This window comes from Tasmannia lanceolata, unplaced genomic scaffold (assembly GCF_043159265.1).
Source record: "Tasmannia lanceolata isolate RefF3 unplaced genomic scaffold, GAP_Taslan_0.1 ptg000002l, whole genome shotgun sequence".
Lineage (NCBI taxonomy): Eukaryota > Viridiplantae > Streptophyta > Magnoliopsida > Canellales > Winteraceae > Tasmannia > Tasmannia lanceolata.
In genome coordinates this window covers 56,459,256-56,477,602 of record NW_027518679.1, presented here as the reverse complement: position 1 = coordinate 56,477,602, position 18,347 = coordinate 56,459,256, and the positions used below count along the sequence as shown (strand labels likewise).

The 18,347-nt window shown below is 37.1% G+C and overlaps 1 protein-coding gene across 2 annotated transcripts; it reads left to right on the top strand.

The window, feature by feature from the left end:
* The first annotated feature begins 1,466 nt into the window (after positions 1–1,466).
* Positions 1,467–12,238, top strand: LOC143880218 (FAD/NAD(P)-binding oxidoreductase family protein). Of its 2 annotated transcripts, XM_077383038.1 has the most exons (8): positions 1,467–1,887; positions 3,521–3,790; positions 6,154–6,280; positions 9,155–9,216; positions 9,347–9,577; positions 10,115–10,236; positions 10,330–10,468; positions 11,441–12,238. In XM_077383038.1, exons 1-8 carry the CDS (start codon positions 1,522–1,524, stop codon positions 11,600–11,602), a joined length of 1,479 nt encoding a protein of 492 aa, XP_077239153.1. In that variant the 5' UTR covers positions 1,467–1,521; the 3' UTR covers positions 11,603–12,238. The 2 variants fall into 2 exon arrangements, with proteins under 2 accessions (XP_077239153.1, XP_077239160.1); XM_077383045.1 differs by lacking the exon at positions 9,155–9,216 and having other exon boundaries at positions 9,384–9,577.
* Positions 12,239–18,347: the final 6,109 nt, after the last annotated feature.

Sequence of the window (18,347 nt, the reverse complement as noted above, 5' to 3'; positions counted from 1 at the left end):
TGCATGGTACTGAAATAGTGAGAAAGGCATATTGTAGAGCTGTAGAGATCAGTCAAAAAGAGAGAAGAAAACTCTCAAGTCTTGTACACCCAAATGATATTACTGGATTTTTGTTACTAACTTTTGACTTTGCCATTAAAAGCATTCAATAGGAGATCTGGACTGGAAAAGTTATTCAAAAGAGAGATATTGTAAGGTTTTGTTAGATTTAAAAACAGCCTCACCAAAACACATGAACCTCTTATCTTTATAGAAAGTGGAGTGATAAATCGACTCCCCAAATGGATAAATTGACTCCCCATGTGTCTATCTCTCTCCTTAGACACATGGGGAGTCAATTTATCCATTTGGGGAGTCGATTTATCACTGCCCTTATAGAAAATAAAATTAAAATTAAAATAATAAAATTATATGATGGATTAAAAAAATATTTTATCTAATCTGTTATTAAGGAATACTTTACATGACATTATGATTACTACAAGGTGGTGTTTATGGGTAAGTTAGGATTTGAATAAAATTATGTTGTTTTAGTTACAAGGAATCAAAAAAGTTAATATCTTATTTATTCATTGAATATAGTGATCTTTTATTCAAAGGTTACAAGGAAACATACACAATATTTTGTGAAACTCACTTCTTAAACTCCATAGATAAAGAATTCTTCTTCACTTGTTGGGTTAATATCTTATAATCATGTTTTATTTTATCAGGAAGACCGGTTCTGCTGTGGATGTAAGCTTGATACGGACAGGTAGAAAACCTGCAAATCAATCACATGAGAATATGGGGTTGTCCTGTGCATGTGAAAAAGATTAATACTTAGAAGTTGGAACAACTACTAAGAAATGATTCATTGGACGATTAACAGCTCTTGATTAGACAATTAAGATTGTTTGATGAGAACAAAATTGGTGCCAAGGTCTTATGGGCAGTAGAGATTGAGCAAAGAATCAATTTGAACGATTGGGTGTCACAGCAACAATCATAGATCCACCCCTTAACGTTTAATCATCGATCTCGATCACGAGAAACAAGGATCATCATGGATCAGATGATCAAGACAACATTGTGTCACTAATGTGGTGTTTGGAGTCTTTGGACCACCGTCCATCCACATTGCAGGCCAGCAGATTGACGGCTTAGATCATCGGGTTGGGTTGATCGGAGTTCAATACATGGCGGGAGATTTTATATGATGTGTGGCACTATCTTTCAAAAAGTACAGTGGGACTCACACCATAGGATGATCCAAACCGTCAACATAAATAGGTTGTGCCCTCAAAATCATTTCCATAGGATGATCCTAACCGTCCGATCTATAGAGGGATTGCCAATTATGGAAACTTCTATCGATCAGAGGGTTAGGATTACAATACAACCTATTTACATTGTGGCAGAACAAATGGACGGTTTGGATCATCCTATGGGGCACACATCATATAAAATCATGAAATTTAGGATAAGAGGCCGTTCTTCTTCCCACCAAAACCCCAAATTCCAAAACTCCAATTCAAAACCATGTCAATCCTTAGTTTTGGGTCTTCTCTCGTCAATCAACCCATCAAACCCTCAAATCCCATCTCCACCACAATGCCCAAAACCCTAATTCGAACCCTAATCGTTAGAGCAGAATCCAAACCCAACAAACCCAACAAGAGAAATGCAATGGAAGCTAACAAACCCACCACAAGAAAACCCAGAAAAAACTCGTACGGGTCTTCTAGAAGGTCTGCCCTAAAGAAAACCTTCTCTCAAGAGCAGCTCTTCTTCACCACTCCCATTTCAAGTGATCCCGTTGTGGGTATTATCGGTGGAGGGATTTCAGGGCTAATTTGTGCACTCTATTTGGAAAAAAGGGGTGTTCGATCGACGGTTTTTGATACGGTCAGTTTTAGTCTTTTTTTTACTGTATCGTGATATGTGCATATAATTATGGTGCTTATGGGTAGTTATAATCTAGTTATTATGTAGTTTTGGGAATATGTTTTAGGGTTGTGGGTAATAAGATAGTGATGTGACAAGCCTTTGTGTTTGTATTCAAGGAATTGTATCCAAACCGTCTATTTGTTGGGCCGCGACGGAAATAGGGTGTGCCCCAAAATTCATTTCCATAGGATTATCCTAACACTTTGATCTATGGAAGTTTCCATAATGTGCAGTCCTTCTATAGATTGGAGGGTTAGAACCAAGGTTGCCAGAGCGGGAATCGAAAGTGGGAATCAAAACGGGAATCGAAGGCGCCCAGGAAAAAATCCTACTCAAAGTTGCCAGAGCGGGAATCGAAAGCGGGAATCGAAACGGGAATCGAAGCGGGAATCGAAGGCTCCCAGGGAAGAATCCTGCTTCCATGGTTAGAACCATCCTATGGAAATGATTTTTTAGGCACAACTTATTTAGGTTGTGGCACAACAAATGGACGGTTCAGATCATCATATGGAGTGGGACTTATTGTACCTTTTGAAAAATACGAGTTTATACGACCACACGTCATATAAAATCTGTGTTGTATATGGGTAGTTGCAATGTAGTTATGATGTGGTTATGGTTATTTATATTAGGATTGTGGGTGTTAGTTATTGATGATGTGTCTTGTAAGTGGGTAAATGAGCTTGTGAAAAGGGAGAAGTTTACGACCAAGGAAGAAACCTTGTTTAGAAGAGTCATGGTTCCTCTCGAATTGAACTCCTACCGGTTCGGTTGCCTCAAATCAACCTTTCTCTCCACTCTTTTCTCTCTTTTTATTTATTTATTTGTGTTACAGCCAATTAGGCAGGTAACATAATTTGTTTCATCTTGAAGAAAAATGATGTATTGGTTTGGTTCGATGTAAGGTATTCACTTTTTTTTTCCATTTTAGGCTTTTTATGATTCAGTATGGTTGTTTGTTTTAACTTGATTTTGCCAGAATGTGTGTTTACATTTTTTGAAGGGCTATTGATATCGGCCCTACCATGTTTTGATCATTGCACTAACCCATCTTGTCTTTTATTATTTAAACAGCTTTAAAAAGTTATTACAATTCCCACAAAAACTGTCAGAGGCCCGTTAAAAAAGAAAAGACAACCTGAGTTTGTGCAATTATTAAAACATGTTAGTGCCAATATCAGTTGCTTTTTTTTAATTCTACTGTGAAGGTTTGGAACTTTTATGGTATTTCTTTTGGGTTTTCAATAACAATTCAATCATTTGGTTTTCTTGTGTAAATTTCGTGGGGTGTTTCAGAATTTTATTCAAGACCCAATTTTTGTTTCAGTCGTATTTTGAGGGTAATTGGTATGACTTTGCTATTGTTGGTTCTTTCATTTTTTATCTCATGATGGTTAGTTCTTTCCATTCAATTTTGCCGTGGTACGGGTTTATGAATTTAAGAATTTCTGTTTGTCATTGCGTTGTTATTTAAATTATGATATTGGTTATGTATTTAAAATTTTAGAATTTTAATCTGAAGGCCTAAACAGATTAAGGTCACACAGCAAGAAAAACACTCTTCATGTGTTTTTTATCCTATGCTTTTTAGGGGGTGCATGGGTTGGGAGGGAGAATGGGAACAAGATTTGTGGATTCTGAGCGGCTAATCTTTGACCATGCGGCTCAGTTTTTCACAGTGAGTGATTCTCATGTTCTTGAGCTGGTTGATGGTTGGGTAGAGAAGGGCCTGGTTCGAGAGTGGCGTGGTCTGATCGGAGAGCTTGAAGCAGGTGGATATTTTGTTCCAATCCCTTCATCATCCAAGAGATATATAGGGGTTAATGGAATGCGCCCTGTGGCAGATTCAATTCTATCTCAGGTGATTGTTTATTTTGACTTTTGGTTTTTATTTATGGATATGAAAGTATGTGTATTGAACAAGCAATGAGAGGATTTTGCTTCTTTGCTTTTTAGCTTTACCTTGGACATAAACTCTCCAATATTTTTTTCTCTGTAATTGTGCTACTTCTCAACAGAGCTGAAGGGTGCTGGTTTTAGATTATTTGTTATTACTAGCAATTCTAGTGATCGGATGACATTTTTTGGGTCCGTGTCTTTAATGTTTTCTTCTTCTTTGAAATGGTGATAAAATGTCAGTTTTGCTAAGAGAAAAATTGGGAAATAGAAGAATGCATTTTGCCATGCATCTTCATGCTAATACTGTAATACATATATTTTTGATGTACACATGGTTGTATTTAGAGGTTCCTGTGATGTGTTAACCAAATATTTCAGTTCTGGTAGTTACTATGACCACTGTACTGTTAAATACTCCTACCTGAGTTTATTCTTCAACGGTAGTGTCACACTATATCCAGTGTTCAAAGACTAGATGTTTGACTAGGTACACGGTTGAGTCAACTTCCAATTTGTATGGGTTCATTAATGAGTCCAATCTTTGATTATGTAAACAATCAGACAAGTCGATGACCTCTATACAAGAATATATACCTGCATGGGAAGACATACTTGTATAGACAGATTTTATATTCCACATGCCTTTTTGAGCAATCTATGTCAGCGTGTTTATTTCAGGATTTTTGTGTTTAGTAAATATTATGATGTGGGGATTGAGCCTCTAACCCAAATGGTCAAGGCTTTGTTGTGCCACCTAGAGTTTGACGGTTCAATCCCAGCTTACCTACCAAAAAAAATTATGATGTGAATACATATTGGGAAAGACATACTTGTATAGACAGATTTTATATTCCACATGCCTTTTTGAGCAATCTATGTCAGCGTGTTTATTTCAGGATTTTTGTGCTTAGTAAATATTATGATGTGGGGATTGAGCCTGCAGCCCAAATGGTCAAGGCTTTGTTGTTCCACCTAGAGGTTGACGGTTCAATCCCAGCTTACCTACCAAAAAAAATTATTGGAATGATGGCAGCTTGCACTCTGGAATGTTTAATTATGGATTTGACTACTAGAGAGAAATTTTCCCGTGAGAGACAATGCGAACAAGTTTCCAGACATGTCAATGGATAATGAATTAAAGCAAGTGATTTATTGATGTGCATGAATGTGGTGGTCCCAATCACTGAAGCAACCTTTGAATTCCATCTGAATGAAGGATTAAAAACTTAGTATCATATGCTTACCTGCTTATCTACCCAAAAAAAAAAAAAAAAACTGTGTAAAAATCCAATGAACCACCGAATTCATTATTACTCTCCATGTTGATGCATTTTCTTTTGTTGATTTTAAAAAAAAATTATATGAACTTTGAGAAACAAGTCATATCTTGCACAGTACTTGGGTTTTTCTTTTTCTTTTTGAATTTCACATTGTAATAGCCTTCTTATACTGGCCGCCTATCTTGTACGATTTCCTCTACACATGCAAAGTACCTATGTAGACATATATAGGAGTTGACATTACTGACACAATTTCCATAGATTTTGAATTTTTAAAAGGAAAGTACAATATTACAGTGTTATAGCTCAATGTGTATCCCAATGTATAACCCATATAACCCGATTACACATGAAAATATTAAAAAAACATTTTTTTAAAATTATAATAACAAATTCATCAGAAAAAAAAAAATTCATCAATCCTATTTTTTTGGTTCTTCTTCCTGTGAGACACTCGTTGCTATTTCAGATTTTGACATGTGCACATTGACCATTACAAGCATACCTAAGATCTTAAACAACTCATTGATTCATTTTGTGGTTCTTTTTGTTATTTTTCTTGTTGGAAGGACAAGTTGTATTTTCCTTTCACTCAAAAAAATGATTTTTAAATAATTTCTATAGCAATCTCTGATCTTGATGGATTATGGGTTCTTCAAGTAAAGTGTTTCTTTGGCAATATAGGCATACACTTCTCCAAAAAAGGCTTTTGAATTAAATGCTTTTGAAAATGTAAACCAAGTAGCATGACAAATTTCAGATTTGGAGTGCAAAATATGTTTAAACATTATATTTCTATTACTTTCAAGACAACCTGAGAGCCTTTTTTATATAGTTTCATTAGACGGACTTCTCCCTGTCGTGTCTTCTCTATAGGCTATATCACTTAAGAATTAATGAGCTAGACTTTATTTGTTGTAACTCTATTCAGTTCCTCTTTGATTTCTCCTCCATCTCATCACTGTCTTATCTTTTCTGTTTTTTGGGTGGTGTATGGCTATGTTCTTTGCTTCTTTAGTAAATAAAAATCTGACAATTGGTGCAGACTTCCATGGTTAATGTGGTTAGACCTTGCTGGATAAGTAAACTTGAGCCGTTCAATGGGACGTGGCACTTGAGTGAGAATGGAAAGCCTTGTGGCCAGTTTGACGCCATTGTTATTGCACACAATGGTAACTATATCCCTCTATGGTTATCTTTTAGTGATGATGACTTTACGCGACATATTCCTCAATTACCTTAAAATTAAGTCAAATTGTTCATCTTTATTCATATAAATAATACCTTTTGGGGGAATTCTTCACTCATCAGAAAACTCATAAACAAGTTATTTTTTATTGTTTGTTACATAGAATAGGGCACTTTTTCTAATTGCAGGCCAGGTAAAATGTAGTTGAAATCTTTTTGTCACTGAACATACACAACTACAGTATTTTGCATTATTAGTTGTTACTATTCTAAAGCACAAGGAGTTAGTGCTGATCTTAATGAAATCCGAATGAACTTGGATTTATTACAACTTTATCCCTCTTGTTTTTCATCTTGGTGGTTTCTAATGGATACTTTCCTTTTCCTTCCAAAATTTTAAGTTATATGCTATGACATAACTGTGTGCTCACATAGAGTAATATATTAATTTACATGTTATTTTGGCAAAATCTTACATGTAGTTGCTATGACACATAACTGATCATCAGTATAGATGGAGATATTTGTATATAATATTCTGGCATGATATACCTATATATTGTAGACCTTTTGCTTCAATTTCTAGTGAGACTTAAATTGCATTGGGTGGAATGGTGCTAAAGACATCATGTACTTTCCCTTTGATATTTAGCTTTTTCTAATGTAATTCCTGCATTAGGCTTTGCATTGTTTGTCAAAACAAATGAAATCTCGATTTATATGTGTTTGCTTCAAGCCAACTAGACGTCTTTTGGTGATGAATTTATACCGAAAGATAAACGAAATACAAGCAACCAAAGGAAAATTTCTCTGTATATTGGTAATCCTCTTGATTCTTGAGGCTTTAATGAAATAATCAACCACGTAGTTAAACTCCATGTGCGAGGGAATCCTAAAAAATATCAAGACATGCGATGGTCAAATTTTTTTTGGAAGATGAAGAAATGAAGCAAAGAAGGTCAGACTCTCTTAAGGTCCATTAGATAATGAGTGAGGGATCTCACTGAATAAGAAAGGTAGATTAACTTATATGAGTTGTTGATTGATGATGTTTCATAAGCTCCTCAACTTCTACCATTGTTTAATTTGATTTCTTAGGCCCCATACCAAATGAGAATCATGATATTCTCATCATGAACCAAGCCTGACCCATAGGATTCCATGATTGATGCTATGGATTTTAAGCTTACAAATGCATTCTTACTAGGACTCCAAACACCCACTAAGAGTATGGGTACTAGCATCAGCGTTATTTGGGCACAGCATGGGTGCCAAGTGCCAATGCATCTGGGACGGGTATACAACATTTCACTATTACATCAGGTTGACTCTTCTCTTCACTAGTACATGTATTCGAGTGTTGTGTCATGGCAAGGAGTATCCAAGTGCTTGCCACGGTCCACACGGCATAGAAAACAAAAAGTAGTTGTGGCCAGGTAACACTGCCTGGTATGCCATCCACAGCATCGACTAGCCCTTTTTAGTCATGTCGAGTGTGGTTCCATCAATTATACCAATAAGAATACATTGTGGCATTTATAGAATAGTGTTGTTTTTTCAAGCCCATATTCCTTACAAAACAAATGAAACAGCAATTGTTGATAGAAAAGTAACAAATGCTCACCCGCCTCCATGGATTTCCAAGCATTCTAGATTCTAGAGATTAACCATCACGAATAAAAATGGTTTTAGGACCACTACTTAAGATGCTAGTTAGAAGACCAAATACTTTGGGCGAAGCCCATAGTATAAGTTGCTGTGGAAGCTAAGAGGATCTAGTTGGAGTTTGTTTCCCAGTGACTACAACTGGAAAAATGATTGGTTAAGTATTTTTTTTCATCTATTTATTTAATTTTTTTATGTGACCATATATTAGAAAGAGTAGTGAGGAGTGCTAGGTCTAGGTGATTGCTTTGTTCAAAAAGTATTTTGAACAAATGTTATGTTGCTCAATCTGAATTTATAGAAGGCATGCGACAGATCGAGTTGCCTTTTTCCTTCTAAGATTGGATCAAAATCTATTTCGGGTTGAAGTTGATCAAAATTTGTTCTAAGAGTTGCCTTTTTCCTTCTAAGATTTGATCAAAATTCTAAATGGATTCCTTGGTTTCTGTCATTGTTGAAGGTCTTGTAATGGAGCATTGGCTTTTCTTGTGTGATGGAGGCATTTAGGTTGTTTAAAGAGGAAGCGGTATTTTGCTACAGATTGTGTAACGAGTGCTAGTCTTCGGATTGTTTCTTCTTTTTTTACTGACTCCCTGGATCTACATACAAGTTATGAACATCTGCAAAGCTGTTCTTTTGCTGGAGTTCGATTAGTTTTGTGAAATCTAGCATGTTATTTGGTTGCAGGGTTTTTGCTGATGTTATGTGTAGATAACTTCTGTAATAGAGATTTATGCACGTGTGCTGTTTTGTGCTGATTGGTACTCATGGGCAAGTCTAATAGCTTGGTGTCACTCTTTAGGCTTTTCTATACTTCATACTGTAAAATTAAGAAATCTATTTCATTTTACTTCTCAGAGTTTGATATTTCTTTTTGCCTTGTGTGAGACATCCAAAGTCCAAAACACAGATTTTTTTATTAATGTTAAAAAAACACAGATTTTGACCAAAAATTCATTCACTTTAATGGTATTCTGAGCTTGGTTTGGCATTTATGGTATTGGAATATAAGAACCTAAAATCATAGGTGTCTTATATATGTTGTGTTCAACTTTGGTTTGACAAGCATGGCCCAAATTAATGATCTCCTTCCTTTATAACGTGTATTAGAACAATAGAGGTCTTGTCAGGCTTGTGCTATTGTCTAATTGGAGGACATTAATCATGGGATTCCTGCCTTTTGTCTCCAACAGGAAAATGTGCAAACCGCTTGCTTGGTACGTCTGGCTTACCCCTGATTGCAAAACAGATGAAGGTGTATACCAAATCCTTCATTCTTGAGATAAATTTAGTGAAACCTAATCTATGCTCAAACTTAGCTTCAGCAGTTGATCAATTCTTGTTTGAACATATTCTCTCTTCAACTTGTTTGTCGGTGTTTGTAGAGGCTGGAACTGAGTTCTATCTGGGCACTTCTTGCAGCATTTGATGATCCTCTTCCTCTTCCAGACAGTGTGGCTAAAACTCCTTTTGAAGGAGCTTTTGTAAAAGGGGTCGACACCATTTCATGGATGGCAAATAACACAAAGAAACTATTCCCTTTCCAGAGTAATAGGCCTCACTGTTGGACCTTCTTCAGCACTGCTAGTTATGGGAAACAGAACAAAGTCCCTCAGGTTAGCTAATCAAGTAACTGTACTCTGATTTCATCATCTCATATTTTAGCAATATTATATGTAAATGATTATTTTTTGGGAAATGATATCAGCACAACCATGTTTTAATAATTGCACTGACCTATCTTGTCTTTTACTATTTAAAGAGCTGTCAAAGATTATTACAGTTCCCAAAGAGCTCTCACAAGCCAATTAAAAAGAACAGACAAGCTGACTGCAATTATTAAATCATGGTTGTGCTGATATCAATTGCCTTGTTTTAATATTCTTTTAATAAAAAAAACTGTACTGTAATTATAGTGTTCTGAATGGTGGCCGTTCTGGCCTATGACTCCCTGATACATATATAGATGTTACTCAAAATTACCCAAAAACCCTGTTTACAGGGTCTGTTCCGTCCATGTATTTGTGTCGCATTTATCCTGATGTATACACTTGCTTTATACTTTATAGGCATATCTGGGCATCATAATTTCTGGTTGTGTGGGTGGGTCCGGGTCGTTGGGAGTTTATGATTAATTCATTTTATTTCAACAGGAAAATATTCCAAGTATCACTGCCCAGAAAGTTAAGGCAGGCATGATTGAGGGTGTGGAGATGGCTCTAGGATTACCGAAAGGATCACTTCAGAATCCCTTTTATACACGGGTCCAATTATGGTGCAGGAGCATTCCTCTTAATTGATACTATTGATTGATTCTTAGATACAGAGGGTTTGAGGTTTGTGGTTTCACATGTCCTGGCACATACAGGGGCGCAGCTCTTCCAACAAATACTCCGGGCATCCCTTGCATTTTCGATCCTCATGGACGAGCTGGAATATGTGGTGATTGGCTACTGGGGTCAAGTGTAGAAGCAGCAGCCATAAGTGGCATGGCTCTTGCCAATCATGTTAGTTTCCCTATGACTGATATTTTGGCTTCATACCTTCTTAATATGTACTACTGTACTTAAACAAGGAAAATGATATCCACACTCCCATATTTTAAAGAGTCACCCTCTCTTTATTTACACATTTGTAGTAGTTAAAAGGCTTTTACAATTCCCAAAAAACGATCAACAAATTGATATAGTGAGGAGTGGGTTTATCAGAAAAAGAAGGAAGTGTGGGTATCATTTTTTATTTAAGACTCGTAGCAAACTAATGCAATTTCCCATGCCATATAAATTAGCAAGAGTTTCCCTTCTAGTGATTTCAAAATATCCCATTGAAATTAGATAAAAGTTGGATCTCTTGGCCTTATAATTGAAAACCCTTGTTGGTAAGCAAATATTTTTTTAATTAAGTGAATTCAGCAATAGCAGAGAGACTAGTGTAATTCCTATTGATCTTTCTTTGGTTATCTTTAAAATGGAAATCATGACTCATATAAACAGTCTTTTTTTTTTGAATGGTTCATAACTTCATATAAACAGTCTTATACTCCTATTACCGTAAAGCTTTGTATTCATTAACATAGAATAGGAAGAATTGTGTTGAGGGGTCAACTTTGATTCCTCCATTCGTGTCTATGTTTCCATGTGAAAGAATCTCAACTCAACTCAACTCAACTCAACTCAACTCAACTAAGCCTTTGTCCCAAACTAGTTGGGGGCGGCTAATGAATCCTTTAGAAAATTTTCATGAAATTTAGGATTCATCATAGAAAAGTGGCAAAGTTTATGGCCGGCGGCCAACCTGACGCCTACCCTCCTCCTTTATCTTGGATTGGGACAGGCTGTGAAAAACGTAGGCGGAGTTTTTTTTCCATGTGACAGAATAAGAGCTTTTTTTTTGAGCGGCAAGAAGAAGAGCTTTGTTATGGTCCTGCATATTTGTCAAGCTTGTGCTCCTCAATGGTTTTACTGGTTTTTGCAATGCAGATTGCAGATTATATGCAGAGTGGTGGGTCTCGTCCAGACGAGTTTGCTGTTGGTCTACACAATGAGTTTCAACCAGTTGATGGATGTGATATTGGGCAGTTCCCTGGCTTGGGGTCTAAAGAACAAGTAACTGACACTCAAACATGTAAAACTTACACATGATTTTTGATAAGGTGCAGACCAATTCCGCATTCGGAATAAGTGAGTATTGGCCTGACTCAGAATAACTTGTGATTTGTGCTCTTCTGTGATTCCATTTGCATGCTGGGGAAGAAACAAGTTCTCTCTTGGAGTCCTGTGTAGATTGAATCCTAAAATTATGTAATTGTGGTTTGCAATTTCTCATTGTCTTTCTTACCTTTTGATGTTGCATGCATGGACAGGAAAGGATGAAGCCTTATGGCCATATTGTTGTTTCATAGTCGCAAAATTCTGATTTTCCTAGAAAATCAGTTGAGTAAAATGGAGGGGTTTCTGCTCAGACCATGCCAGAGAAATATGCAAGCATAAATGTTTGAATGTATGAATCCCTGTATTCATTATATGGATGCCAGTAAGTTCTGGTTCTCAATCTTTAATTTGAGTGTATGAATTACTTTTTAAAGCTCACTTCAGAAAAGAAATGGCTCAAAATTATTTCCTTCTGAAAGAACAAAACTTCCTTAAATTTTTTTCTTTTGATCATTTTATAGTTTTATCAGGTGGTTCTATAGCAAGCTAGCAGTTTTCATACACTGCCACTTCCCTTCATTCTTGACCTTTTCTTTTATGTTTATTCTAAATAGAATATTTTCTTCATGAGACATTGTTCCATCATTGTGAATAGTTAGTTTACCATTTCCTAAACTAACTTTTTTTCGAAGTTAACTTTCTTTTTTTTCGAAGTTAACTTTCTTGCTAGCTGAAAGTGGATTGTTTTAACAATTGACAAAAGTACAAACTTTTGTTATCAGATCAGGGCAAAGAACTAATTTTTTTTTCCGCCAATAAAAATAAAATAAAAAGAACTAAATTTTTGAAGTTAGTTTTTATTCCTTCTATGATTTGCTATTCTTTTCTTACCATTATTATTGTGCAGAACTAGAATTTTGTGACAATGTAAACAGTCATGAGCTCTGGGCAATCATTGGGACCATGACACACTAACGTTTTAATATTTGTGAAATGGAATTTGTATAGAAATTTTGTTTTTAACATAACTGTGACTTTGGAATTGCGCTTTGATTTTTTGGCACTTTATTACAAGATCAGTGGTGTGTGTAATTTAAATCTTCATTACTGTTAGTTACATACAACTTAATAACATGATGTGATTCTTGTGAACCTTGCAGAATTTCAAATTCTACCTTTTTTTTTTTTTTTGGTATTTTGGTATGCAAGATGTGGTTAGGCAGTCCCATACCAGAAACTAATAGATAAGAAGTTTCAAAGGTTATAATATAATACCACAGAAGTTTTTCTGAGCACATGTGCCATTCCGTGTTAGCCTAATTGTTTTCTTAGTAATGTCCCAGCTCAATAACAAGTTCACAGCCATATGTAAACATGCCAAAGTAGTGATCACCAAACTTCAAATTCTTAAACAAGTTTATGGATGGCTGACGGCAGATCACAGATAAAACTATAGTAAGAAGAATAAGAATAAATCTTGTACTTGTAGGTAATGGTCTACAACATACGTGATATGCGTTTCTGAAGATGTCCTTAGGAGTCCCGGAGTTGTGACTCCGGGAGCCCACTCCGATGCTTAAATAAAAAATCGGCAGCAAATAGAGAAACGAAGCAGCAAAGGAGATTATGGAATTTAGATGCATAACTTTGAGCGTGAAGGTCTATTTGTAGAGTTTGGAGTCCTTAGCAGTTTTGGAAGCTTTTCATTATTAGAGACTTTCTCATTGGATGACCTCCCTAAAGGAGTTGTTTATCTTGGAGATCTTCTGAGTTTCCTCATTGGACTCGGCTGCCTATTTGAATTTTTGGATTTTAGGAAGGTTGCCCTCGTAGGGAAGATTTCCTCCTTAAGGAGTAACCATCTGAAGTTACTATTATGGGAGAGTGGGCGAGATGTTTCACTTGCTATTGTTTCATTAAGGCAAGTCCTATTCCTTAAAGGGGCTTAATGCCACCTGCCAAGATTTGGCAACCATATTTTTTTTCCATGAAATATTAACTTACCAATGGTGAGGCGAAGCTGATAGAGGTGGTGAGGAAATGTGGTTGAGGAAGAGACCTGTGAGGGAATAAGTGAGGAGAGGACAAGAAAATGTTAGGTAAAAAAAAACCTATACTCAAAATAAGATTTATTTTTTCCTATTTTGCAGCCACTTCTCACTCTCTCCACATTCATGCACTCTCAAGCTTCTGATGCTCCCACCCTCCTTACCTCTCTCTTGGCACTTGATAAAGTAACATTCCATGGCAAAAATCTGCATGTTTGCCAAACATGGCGTTTGCCAATTCTAAAATCATGATGTTTTGCCTTAAAAATGTTTGTCTCGCTATTTCTCTTATTAAAAATTATTAAAGTTTGATAAGAATATAAAAATAAATCTTGTGTGTAAAAGACACTACTCAAAGTGACCTTTGTCAAAAGTTTGAGGCTTATTAAAATATGAAAATGACTAGGTAGAAAGTCACTTTTATGGTTGTTAGCCCAAGGGTTAAGCCTTGGTTGCTTTCTCAAATCGTGTTTTGATGATTCCAAACACAATGTGTAATTAGTTATAATACTAATGCTCAATTGTTGTTTGAGAGTTCTTCTTAAAGGTCAAATTGGATCATGTAGAAGATGGATCAAAGCACTAAGATTGAAGATCAGTGAAGCCAAAGGATATAGAAGAAGATCCATGGAGAAGAAGATGAGGACTGAAGACTTGAAGAGGAAGAATTGAAAATTCATGTTAGAGTCTTAGAATGTAAATTCTAGGTTCCCATTGATGTCTGTATGAAGGCATTCGAAGAAGGGATTAAAATGAATTAGAAGAACTTAAAAAGAAAAATGGACCCATTTCCGAATGGCCATGATGGTGTCCGAACCATTTGGCACTCTGTATGGATGATTGGAAGTGACCTCAGGTGGCGGAAGAATAGATTTAAAGCAAGACTAGAAAATCACTAGAGAGCAGACACGCTCGGCTGGGGGAGCTGACTGTCTCGGAAGAGAGCCGATCATCCAGGGATTTTCTAGAGTTCTTGGATCCCAACGACTAGTCGGAGAGCCAACCATGGGTCGTCCTTCGTAGCCGTTAGAACCATCTCTTTTTGGTTCCAAACCCTTATAAGTAGGGTTCTCTGGTTCTTAAACTGAAAGAGAACACTCATGGGCTATCCTTAACCAATATACAAACTGTTCACACCTTTGTGCCTTCGTATGTGAGATCAATTAAGGGATTGGACTTAGAACTTCTTTGTATATCCTTTTCAGAGAACTTGTAGTGAGCTTGACTTGTATACCAAATTTGAGAGAAGTTGTTTTTTGGTTTTTATTATTGTAAATTGGTGGAGGGCACCATATCAACCCTCGGTTACAAGCTTGGGGATAAAGCTTGGGTTGATGGAGAGGCACCGGATCAACCTCGGAAGACAAGCTTGGGTGTGACGGCTTGGTCTTCACCCGCAAGAAGACCAGGTTAGTGAAAACACGAGAAGGGATATCTTGTGGGAGTGGTTGTCGGCCGAGTTTAACCGAACCACTATAATAACTGGTGTGCATTCTTGAACCCTCTTTATCTCCTTTATTTCTCCTGCATGATCAATCTTTTTTATTCTTAATTTTAGCTTTTTCATGCTTTAAATTGTTGAATTATCTTTGAAAGGAACACAAGTTTTTGAAGCCTAATCGGGACCTGACCACGTATATTTTCTCAGGTAGGGGAGGGTGATGGAAAACCCGATCCGAGTTGCAACCCTAGCTATCAGGGGTCATGAATGTGAAGGCAAGGCCGTTTATTCCATGATGAACGGAACGGAGACTTGATAGATCCGGGGCCAATGATCAAGGTGTTCTCAGCATCATTTGAGTGGACTTACAGTTGGAGATCGGATCAATGGATCTTATTGCATAAACAAGGCCAAAAAATGAGGGTCACTAAGTAACTTTCCTAAGCATTTTTTCCTAGAAGTATTTTTCAAGAAATTTTAACATTTTAGTAAGGGAAGTGAAATATTCACCTCCTTTTTTAACCTGGGACAGCCCCCTCTAGTCTATTTATGACTACTTTTTTACGCTAGAGGAGGATGTCGACTCCCAAGTAAAAGAAAGGGTGAATATACTATGGCAATGATAAATTCGCACCCTTTGATGTTAAAAAGCGTTCAAGTCTCCCACGTACCCTCCTTTAAAGGGGTGTGAACTAGGGCTGCAACTCGAGCCGGGTTTTACCCGACCCGCATCGACCCGACCCGAAAATAGCCTGGGTCGGGTTCAGGTTTCATGGGTTTCGGGTCGAGCCGGGTTCAGCATTTAAAAGCCCGCATGAATCTCGGGTCGAGCCGGGTTTGAAGGGGCCCGACCCGACCCGAGTTACATAAGTTATAGTATGTACATTTTTTTCTATTGTTAGTTAAAAGTTAAAGGGATAATTACATTTACACCCCCTCTAGTTTCTGACACATCCACTTCCACCCCTATAGTTTAAAACGTGACAAATACACCCTTGTAGTTTCAATTTGTTTAAGGTAGGCCCCCTCAGCTGAAGGTTCGTCCATAGATTGAAGGGTTAGGATGATCCAATGGAGCTGATTTTTTGGGCACACCCTATCTATGTCAGGACCCATCAAATGAACGTTTTGGATCATCCAAACAATGTGGGCCCACATTATTTGAATGATTTTTTGGTAGTGTTTGGATTCGGGTAGGGGCCCACATTATTTGGATGATCCAAAGCGTTCATTTGATGGGTCCTGACATAGATATGGTGTGCCCAAAAAATCAGCTCCATCGGATCATCCTAACCCTTCAATCTATGGACGAACCTTCAGCTGAGGGGGCAAACCTTAAACAAATTGAAACTACAGGGGTGTATTTGTCACGTTTTAAACTATCGGGATGGAAGTGGATGTGTCAGAAACTAGAGGGGGTGTAAATGTAATTATCCCAAAGTTAAAAGTGAAAACCCACGCACCCACTGTTACTGTATGTGAGTGTAATTTCTGCTTCTATAAGTTGAGTTGATTCAAGTGTTTGATTCAGCATTATTTGATTGTAATTACAACATTGTTTGATTACAGCATTGTTTGATTCAAGTGTGATGTGAGTGTAATTACATCATTGTTTGATTCAAGTGTAATGTGAGTGTAATTTCTGCTTCTATGAGTTGAGTTGCCTTGCCAAACAAGAATTTTCCTTAAACATTTGCGTCAACGTGAAAAAACCCGACCCGATCCGATCTGACCCGAGATTTATCATGGGTAGGGCCGGGTTTGAAAATCGTGGGTTTTCCGAAAAAAAACCCGACCCGACCCGAGATATTTCTCGGGTAGGGTTGGGTTCTCCAAAACCCGACCCGAGTTGCAGCCCTAGTGTGAACTATCGTACCTATATTACATGTTTCTCACGAGGACTAATTCAGATATCACACGTACATTAATACAACATATTTCACATGTACTGAAAGGGTAGTGACGTATTCGCCCCTTTTTATTCCCTGGGACAGCCCCGTTTAGTGTGTTTATGATTACCTTTTACACAACCAGCGGGTGGCCCAAGGAAGAAAATGAAGTCGAATATATCATTTCCCATATTAAATACCGCCACATACTTGCTTTCCTCGAGGTGCTAATAAAATTTAAGAAGAAGACAAAAGAAGAAAGAAAAAAAAAAGAAAGCGGAAGAGATACGCCCTCTAAAGGGGCGCTTAATTTGAGACCCCAATCTGGTGAGACCATAAAGCGCGGATGGGCCCCACCTTTCATCTGGTTTCATAATCCCAAGAGATGATCCATGATATTCAAGGGGAGATTATTTTTCACCCCCAGTAGGATTATTCGCCCTACTTGTAACCTGATCAGCCTTAAAGTCTGCCACAATTCCGTTAAGGAGGGGGTTATCATCTCCCTATTTAAATTACATTTATAATACTATCTGAACCTTTGGATCAATATCCTTAATTATTGACCGTTATTTTTTATCTATTAACCTTAAATCCAACGGCTTAAATCACCAGATCAATATAAATTTAGGGAAATGATAAATGCGCCCCTTTTCATTACTTGGGACACCCAGCTACAGTGTATCTATGACTGCAGAGGGGCTGATGTACTTCACATTTGAAGGAAGGAAAAATTGCTAATGGGGGACATCAAAATACAATAATTGCCATCAGGGGACACACTTTTGAAAAATCGTTAGAGAGGGACGAATGGGGGTTATCAAACTGTCAAAATGGGGTTATCAACCTTTTTAGTGTCCCCCGAAGAAAATTCTCCTATTTGAAATCCCCCATTGGCAATTTTTCCTTGAAGGAATGAAATGACCTGATTGCCACGTACAATGCGGCTGGGTCCCAGTGATGAAAAGGGGTGCATTTATCATTTCCCTAAATTTAAGATTATAAGATCTTAAAAAAGAGGGCCCACCACTCAATCAAAGCAATGATCATGATCTAAACTGTTCATTTGTTGGCCCACAACGTAAATAGGCTATAGATCTGAGGGTTATGATCATCCTATGCTGATGATTTGAAAAATGCTCTCATGCACACAACATAAAAAATGTTGAGTTCTAATATAGTTATATGGCTCCCCAGCCTAAAAAAATACGCAGGGCCCACACGAACGAATGATAAAAAAGAAAAAAGAAGAAGAGGACCGTTGGATGATCCAAACCCTTTGATTACCCATCAATCTATGGCCACAATTTTAATGAAAAACTCCTCAAATCAAGAGTTTAGGATCATCTTATTTCCGG

Bases quoted from the DNA above. Each gene is read 5' to 3' on its own strand.
- LOC143880218 (XM_077383038.1), top strand. From the start codon at position 1,522: ATGTCAATCCTTAGTTTTGGGTCTTCTCTCGTCAATCAACCCATCAAA. The intron at 3,791-6,153 runs GTGATTGTTTAT...CAATTGGTGCAG, and splicing joins CAGATTCAATTCTATCTCAG to ACTTCCATGGTTAATGTGGT. The intron at 6,281-9,154 runs GTAACTATATCC...TGTCTCCAACAG, and splicing joins CATTGTTATTGCACACAATG to GAAAATGTGCAAACCGCTTG.